At 37.9% G+C, this 8,739-nt stretch overlaps 1 protein-coding gene across 7 annotated transcripts; it reads left to right on the top strand.

Annotated features, from left to right (window-relative positions):
• Positions 1 to 269: 269 nt before the first annotated feature.
• On the top strand, positions 270 to 7,756 carry LOC111024006 (putative pentatricopeptide repeat-containing protein At3g47840). 7 transcript variants are annotated; one of them, XM_088117804.1, is made up of 4 exons: positions 270 to 611; positions 779 to 953; positions 5,132 to 5,156; positions 5,239 to 7,756. In XM_088117804.1, exon 4 carries the CDS (start codon positions 5,375 to 5,377, stop codon positions 7,505 to 7,507), a length of 2,133 nt encoding a protein of 710 aa, XP_087973930.1. In that variant the 5' UTR covers positions 270 to 611; positions 779 to 953; positions 5,132 to 5,156; positions 5,239 to 5,374; the 3' UTR covers positions 7,508 to 7,756. The 7 variants fall into 7 exon arrangements, with proteins under 7 accessions (XP_087973930.1, XP_022157250.1, XP_022157248.1 ...); XM_022301558.2 differs by lacking the exon at positions 5,132 to 5,156 and adding an exon at positions 1,687 to 1,894 and having other exon boundaries at positions 271 to 611; positions 779 to 949; XM_022301556.2 differs by lacking the exon at positions 5,132 to 5,156 and adding an exon at positions 1,687 to 1,894 and having other exon boundaries at positions 271 to 611.
• The last annotated feature ends 983 nt before the right edge of the window (positions 7,757 to 8,739 follow it).

Here is an 8,739-nt window from a genome sequence, read left to right as displayed (position 1 = left end):
ATATACTAAATTTAATTTAATAATATTTCTTTAAAATATGATGTGGACTCCACAAAGTTATTTGTTTTTAATGAAGTTATAGTTTACCGAGATATAAATAGTTGGAAGTATATGTCATTTTTTTTAGTTAAAATAAGTCAAGTTGACCAATTTTATGATTTCTGTGTCCATTCAATTCCACCTGGTAAATTAAATTAAAATATATATTATATATTATATGATTTTTATGGTTAGGTTTTACTTTTGGGCTCTTCTTCTTCTTTTTACCTTTCGGCCATCTCCTTCAGTCGAAAAAGCCACTTTTCAATTTTAACTCCTTTGTTCTCTTCTCTTCTCTTCTCCCGTTCTCCGCCAACTCAAAACCTTCTGTAGCTGATGAATTTAGCAGCCATGTCGACGCCACTTGTCGCCGCCCTTTCTTCAAATCTAACCTTCAACCTTCCTCTTCCTCTTCTCATTGGCATCTCATCTTCCCGTTTAATCGCAAAACCAAAACGTTTGATTTTCTTGCTCCCCCTGTGATGACGAAAGAGGAGAGTACTCAGCCAGAAGAAATCAACAACGAAGATTATAGTGGTTCAGCCATTGATGGCCTTCATCCACTTTACAAGGTGAGCTATCTTTATTCAATTACTGGAGAAAGAAATTGTAGCATGTAATAATATGCTTACAGATTTACTGAAGAATAAGACTATTTAAAGCCTATTGATTTATGTTTCCAACTAAAATTCGGTATATCACATATCAACCAAATTAACACCGTAACTGCTACTTGAAGGAAGCTCCAGCTCAGTAGCACATTGGGATAAAACAGGGGCAAATATTTCACACCCCCACAAAATTCAGTCCCTTTCCCACAAGCTCACAAGAGATTGCAATGTTAATCTAAGCGGGTTTCTAATTTCGAGGAAATTGCAATGTTGATCCTCCCGTGAGATGGCCTTTCTTTGTGGGTAAACTCTTCTACTCCTTAAGAATTTTTTCTGGGCTGATCTGTTTCTGTTCTTCTGTTAAATTTTAACTTCATGTGAGTCCAATATTCGATACGTGCTGGTGAGTGTGTGATAGTTGGTGGTAGAATGGTTAATAGTTAATGAAGCACACAAATTTATGATGTCTAATTTGTTAATAGAAAGCTTTTTGGAATTTTTGTCATTTTAACCAAAACATCTGCATCTGTAATGGCTTAAATTTGATTGCATAGGTTATGATTTTTAGTATGGTACCTATAGAAATCTGTTTGAAACCTTGACATTAGCCCGCTTAAATCATTGAGTAAGTTTGTGAGCTTTGTTTTCTATAATCGTTTGTAGTAATGAGTTCATGTTGTTAGTAATTATCCGAATCTTATTCATTACAGTTACTTTCTGAATTACCTCATGGAAGAGTAAGTAAACCACTTTGACTTTGATAGTGGCTGTTAAACCTTGTGCAAATATGTTATTTGCAATTTGTCCCAAATCACATCGTTTGAACAGTAAAAAATAAAAATAAAAATGTCACAAGAGGTAAAAAAACACAATTTTGGTGCGAGAAAGCAAAGTTTTTCAATTATGTGCCTTTTGTGACGTTTTTCCCGTCACGAAAAGTTGGATAAAAAACACTTTTTTCATGTTACGAAGAGGGTGAGGCTCGTTTTGAGTTATAAAAACCCTGTCTTTCTTTATCCCCTTCCCTTGTTTTCAGGCAAGCCAAGCACACACACCCTCTGTCGAAAAGCCTGGAATCCCTCATCATCCCTTTCTATCTCCCAAACCCATGAGTCATGAGAATGAGCGAGTAGATCTGCTACCACAGCTTGCAGCTGTCTTCTCCGGCTTGACGTGCTCGTCAGGGCAAGAACTTCATTCAGAATCAAATTAGTCTCTTGTGCTCTTTTGTGGAGGATATTTAAGTTAGTTTTTGTTATTTGCTGAGTTCTTTGAATCCATTTGTTGGTTTTGATTTGAGAAAGAATATCGTCTTGATAGAGAAACATGGCAGTTTTGCCATTGGTTGAGTGCTTCGAATTTTTACTCCATTCATGGTGTTCTCTGTTAGATTTAGAATATTATGTTTTGAATGAACTGTGTTGTATTGTAACCTAATTGTACACCTTTCTAGTTTTTTATTTTGACTGATTGCATATGTTCGCTGGAGTCTGTAGACGCCTTTGAGAGTGAATATTGTTTTTAAGTAAATAATAATAGAACAAGCAGATTATTGAAATAGTTAGATGGGTGATGATGGTTTTTGTAGTTATGTTTGTTAGGCTAAAATATGATATTAATCTTTCCGTGAAAGAATTTGCCTCATGGTTTATATCTGATGTGAGATTGATCAATTCTCTTTCTCTTGCTTCAAGTTTCTAATACTTGAAGAGATATTGACAATTGATATTAAATTGGGGTAGAAGAGATGTATGATAATAGGCCTAAGCCTTAATTTTATTTATCAACACAAGTCAAGCGAGTTTAGAGAGCTCCCTGCCTTTCTCAATTCTCACAGAGAATTCACAGACCTGATATTCAGCAAAAAGATACCCAAAACAGCCACCCCTTCCGCCATATATCACTCTGGTCCACACCAAACTAACAAATATGCTCTATGGGCCCACCTACAATTACTTAATACTCCCACTCACACCGACTCCCTCTTTCTCCGACGCTTACATTGATATACCCTAGTAATTGGGGGCCTATCATATGAATAAAAAGAAAAACTCTTCATGAGATTCGTGACCTTAGGAATTTATTTTTTTTCTATTGAAATTAGAATTCTGGTTACATTCATTTAGAAACTTTATGTTCATTTATTTGATGTGGCTTTTATTCCAAGAACTCTATCGTAGATTGTTGTTAAAACTAGTCACAATGGGGTTGTTTAGTGGACATCTCTATGTGAATGAATTTGAGAATGAGAAGATTTTCTTGATGAATTTGTTGGCTGAAATTGAATCTTATTATGTAGATTATTTCACGGGCGCCCTCTGTGAGGCCCCTCATAGTAAATAAGTACTCTAGGAGGGGCAATGAGGAAAATTTCCCCACCAACGATTAATGGGCTTGCTGGTATGGTCTAGAGGTAGGGGAATATATTTTGTGTGGGTAGTTTTTTTTTTTTTTTTTTTTTTGTGTGTGTGGGTAGTTATGGGAAGTATTATATCTTTTGGTTAAGGTTAGGATAGCAAAGGTAGAAGAGAGCAGCCCTCTCAAATTGGTTGGGACCTTTTGTATTGCCTCAGGCTTCTTGCATTTTGAATATATCAGTAACGAAAGGGATACCTTGCACCCTCATTTGTTTCCCGGTGCTTTTTCCGAAAATAATAGTTGTATCAAAGTATTATGCAAGGATTAATTTAAACAGATTTGCAAAGTTGTTGTGTGTTAATCTTTAGGTATGTTCGGCATGTTAACCTCTTTTTCTTATTATGATAAGTTCCACCTTTATCTATGCAACAATATTCAACTAGGTGAATTCGAGAGTCCCTTGCTCTCCTAGAAATGCTCAACAGAGCCTTAACACAAAAGACACCAAAAAGATAAAAAAAAAAACACTCTCCCCCTTTAGAGTAGAGTATATAGCCCCTCATAACTAACTATATTCCTTTGGGCCTACTAGAATAACCGTATGCTTTTCTATTCCTTACGTGTCCCTTGCCCCCCTACTTTCTTATGTACATAAACTTTAGTAATTGGGGGTCTATCACTACCCGCCCTCCAAAGAGCCACCTTGTCCTGAAGGTGGAAATCCATAAATTGGGAAGAAATAGTTGCAGCCTCCCAAGTAGCATCTTCAATAGTACCGCCTCCCCAATGGATGCGCACTTCTAAACCATCAACACCATGTTGTGACTTGCATAAGCCTAAAACTTCGTTTGGGCGAATTTTTATTTTTACAGTAAGATCAACAGAAAAGGATGGCCGGATAGAGAAAGGGCAAGTTACTCCCTATGGCCTTTCGAAGCTATGAGACATGGAAAACAAGGTGGATGGACATCCCTTCGGGTAAAGTGAAATTGTAGGCAATCGGGCCGATGCAGGCCAGTATACAGAAAGGGCCAATAAGCTGCAGGGCAAGCCTCAGATGAGCATGTTTCAGTTGGAAGGATTGACGATATGGCCTTAGTTTCATATACACCCAATCATTGACATTGAATTCTACATCCCAACTTCCCATTGGCTGCAGCCACCATACGTTGATGTGACTTTAATGTAGCTAGCATGGCATAACGCTCTCGCAGTTGGGAATCAACCTTGGCTAATGCAGAAAAATCAGAATTATAGGAGATCAGGCCGGGTGAGGGCACCCATATACAACCTCAAAGGGAGTCTTCTTAATGGAGGAGTGATGGGAGGTATTATAACTGAACTCAGCCCAAGATAACCACTTTGCCCATTTAGGGAGTTGTCTAGTAAAACAACGAAGATCTGCTCTGTTTTAGTTAGGTCTCTAGGCAGCGGAAGAGTTCCTCCCAAAACTTGCAGTGGTTGAAGGAGGCCAGACGGGGCTAAAGATAGGTACTTAGCCTGTTGATAAACAGAACAATCAGCCACAAATGCTTTAACTCTCGCCTTCATTCTTTTCCAATACACCTCACGGGCTATTCACTAATACGTTTTCAGTGCACCACCATGACCACCCACCAGGCCGTTATGTAATTCCTGTAATAAAAGAGGAATGGCGGGAGAGCTAGGAGACATAGGAGGTAAAACTGGAATGGCAGGAGAGCTAGGAGAGGTAGGAGGTAAAATTAACTTAACTCGGTAAAGGAGTAGGTCACCGTGGATAGAATATCGTGTTGGAAATTTCTTCCCTTCACGGTTTGTTTGTCGTATCTCACTCAACTCCTAATCATTATCAATCTGATCAACAAACAAAGTGGTATTGAGCCCATTTTGGCACTGCCACTACGGTTGCTGTCAATTCCCCTGCATAAACTGCCTTCAATTTCTTGGTCTTTGGCTTATTGAATTAATTACAGAACAATTATATTGGCCTCAACACTTAAACATTCAAATTTTTGTTGTTTGTTAACTGCTATTACCTCTCCAGCTTGGGTGTACAAAATAGAGAGAAAGAATTGGTTTTATTTTCCTTTTGCCATTAATAATGTGTAATTCTTAACTCTTCATTTTTTGTCACCTCACAGAGAAGGGGACTGTGTTATAAAAGATGTAAGGTTATTTGTTCTTATGCTATGTTAATGAATTATTAATATTTGCTAGTTTTATAACGTAGTTGAGTTTTCTAATGCAGTGGAAATTAAAGCCAACCAACCAAACTCTGCTGTTTTAAAATGTGCTTTTGCATGAGAATCTGGCTCCAGTATTTGGTGTGCTGGAAACTGGAATTTTGGAAGTCCCCGTAATTTGCATGGCCCTTCTTTAACGTCATGATCTTGTTCCGTCGGCAGCACATTCGGAGAAATTTTACAGTTTCGGTGGTCGCTGGCACAGAGACGAAGGATCTTCATTTTCTGAATTCAAAATCTGAATCTTTAAACCAAAACTCCTATTTAGAAAACCATATAAATGTGGCCGAAGCTAACATCCAGTTGAAACAATTAGTGAGAACCGGTCACTTGAAAGATGCACGCGAGCTGTTCGATCAAATGCCTGAAAAGGATGAGGTTTCGTGGACTAATGTTATTTCTGGGTACGTCAATGCCTCAGACATCTATGAGGCATTGCTTTTGTTTTCAAAGATACGGCTTCAACCTGAGCTCCGAATTGACCCCTTTGTGCTTAGTCTTGGTCTTAAGGCTTGTGGGCTCGATATGAATTACTACTATGGTACAAAATTGCATGGGTATTCTGTCAAAACAGGTTTAGTCAACTCTGTTTTTGTGGGTAGTGCTCTCCTTGACATGTATATGAAAATTGGAGAAATTGGGCGGAGTTGTAAAGTGTTCGATGAAATGCCTACAAGAAATGCAGTGACTTGGACGGCAGTCATAACTGGGCTTGTTCGTGCAGGGTATAATGAAGAAGGGTTGGTTTACTTTTCTAAAATGGGGAGGTCGAAGGTGGAATATGACTCATTTGCATATGCTATAGCGCTGAAGGCCACGGCTGATTCAGGTGCACTGAATCATGGAAGAGCAATTCATACACAGACATTGAAGAAAGGATTCGAGGAGAACTCCTTTGTGGCTAATTCACTGGCTAGCATGTATAACAAATGCGGTAAGCTAGATTATGGTTTGTATATGTTTGGGAAGATGAGGACACCAGATGTTGTTTCTTGGACGACGATTATAACGTCATACGTTCAAATGGGGGAGGAGGAACGTGGGCTTCAAGCATTTAGAAGAATGCACGAGAGCAATGTGATTCCAAATGAATATACCTTTGCTGCTGTTATCTCTGGTTGTGCTAATCTTTCAATGTTGAAGTGGGGGCAACAGCTGCATGCTCGTGTTTTATGTGTGGGTTTTCTGAATTCTTTGTCCGTGGCAAATTCTATCATGACCATGTACTCAAAATGTGGGGAGCTAGCTTCAGTTTCAAAATTATTTTGTACAATGATTTTTAGAGACATCATTTCATGGAGCACTATAATTGCAGCATCTTCTCAAGCATGTTATGGTGAAGAAGCTTTCAGGTATCTATCACGGATGAGAAGTGAAGGACCAAAACCTAACGAGTTCGCTCTGGCTAGTGTTCTAAGTGTATGTGGAAGTATGGCGATTCTCGAGCAAGGAAAGCAACTGCATGCTCATGTTCTGTCTGTTGGGTTAGAACAAACATCCATGATATGTAGTGCTCTCATCATTATGTACGCAAAATGCGGTAGCATCATGGAAGCTTCAAAAATCTTTATGGATTCATTGAAAGATGACATTATTTCATGGACAGCCATGATCAGTGGGTATGCTGAACATGGACATAGCCAAGAAGCCATTGAATTGTTTGAGAATATCCAAAAGGTTGGTTTGAGACCAGATCCCGTAACCTTTATTGGTGTTCTTACTGCTTGTAGCCATGCAGGAATGGTTGACCTTGGTTTCCACTACTTCAATTCAATGAGCAAAGATTATCACATCAGTCCTACAAAAGAACACTATGGATGTATGATTGATCTTCTCTGTCGAGCAGGACGATTGAGTGATGCAGAGGGCTTGATCAGAAGCATGCCGTTTCAACGGGACGATGTTGTCTGGTCTACTTTGCTGAGGGCATGTAGAATCCATGGTGATGTTGACTGTGGACAACGCGCTGCTGCTGAAGTTCTAAAATTAGATCCAAATTGTGCTGGGACTCACATAACCTTAGCTAACATTTATGCTGCCAAAGGAAAGTGGAGGGAAGCAGCAAATATAAGAATGTTAATGAAATCAAAGGGGGTGGTGAAGGAGCCAGGATGGTCTTCAATAAAGGTCAAGGGTAGCATTTTCGCGTTTGTTGCTGGAGATCGATCTCATCCACAAGGAGAAGACATATTCAGTATGTTGGAGTTGTTGGCTTCGAGAATGGAAATTTATATTCTTGAGCTGGAGCATTTAGTAACTGATGTGGAAGAATAGCAAACCATCATGGTAGTTCATGTTCAAGGGGACTAGGGTTAATTAAGAGGGAATGAGTTCAAACCCTATGATGGCCATCTATCTTAGGAATTAGTAATTCTTATATGTTAAGCTGGTCCACTAGCAGAATATTTGATTTGTACACTGCAACGTTAGAGATGTCAAGCATGTCTTGAGGGATATGTGGAAGATTTTTTTAGAATATTTTTCAGAAGAGGAATAGATAATCGAGCAGAAGAATTACAAGCATGTTGGTTTAGCCTTATATTTAGTCTTGAAACTGGATTCAATCGATGAATTATACCTCTTGAAAAATAATCTGAGTGATTAGTGTAACCTACGAATAACAGTCGTTTTCGTAATTTAGATTGTAGAAGAACAAGTGCAGTCGTTTACGGAGAAGATGGATTTCAAACTAGTGAAAGTTTGAAACTTTCAAGAGATTTTATACTCTTCAAAGATTCTTCAAAACTACAAATGAAATTTTTTGTCTTCTATAAGCCAGGAAATGATTCAATCAATTTTCCGTTCTATTGAAAAAAATCTAGTATAAAATATACTTCTAGTCCTTGAGTTTAAGGAGAGATTTCTATTTGATCTATAAATTTAAAAACGGGTGTTCGACCTTTAGAAAATGTTTCTAAAAAGTTCATGGAGTCAAACTCATGTTAGTATTACTAACGAAATATTGACGTAGAAATTAGAGGTATTAGATGACATTTGCTTATGTATTTATATCCCAACTTGTTTTTCATTGACACAATTCTCACTCGAAATCAGCAGATCAAATTAAATTCTCGGAGCACGGATTCGTCTTCAAAAAAAGACACTGAGGATCCCATTTAAGATTAATACTTGTCAGTTACATATACAACATAAAACTGTACATGTGACTAAAATTATTTTTCATCATTAAACCAATTGTTTATGACATAAGTAACGAAGCCTACACATAATCAGAAGCCCCCAAGACAGCAACTTGTATCCACAGATTGGTTGCAAAAGCTTCCATAACCACAGCCTTCCAGAAAAAATACCACAAAATGCAGAAGGAACAAAGGAAGAATAAGCACTTAATCCTCCATCCATTATATTTCATTTTTCATAATCAAGCTAAAAAGACTGTTTCATAATTTTTTATTGGTTAGAAGTTGAGAAATGACACAACAACCTACGATCTAAATTTGTAATTTAACCTTTTCTATTTAATGACATAACCTGAGTTTGTTTGT

Source organism: Momordica charantia (genome assembly GCF_013281855.1).
Source record: "Momordica charantia cultivar OHB3-1 chromosome 9 unlocalized genomic scaffold, Mcharantia_2.0 BLBB01000009.1, whole genome shotgun sequence".
Classification (NCBI taxonomy): Eukaryota; Viridiplantae; Streptophyta; class Magnoliopsida; order Cucurbitales; family Cucurbitaceae; genus Momordica; species Momordica charantia.
Note: the sequence above shows the minus strand (reverse complement) of the source record. Positions and strands in the feature narration are given on the sequence as shown.

Excerpts from the sequence above, each read along its gene's own strand:
- LOC111024006 (XM_088117804.1), top strand. The coding sequence starts at position 5,375 with ATGATCTTGTTCCGTCGGCAGCACATTCGGAGAAATTTTACAGTTTCG.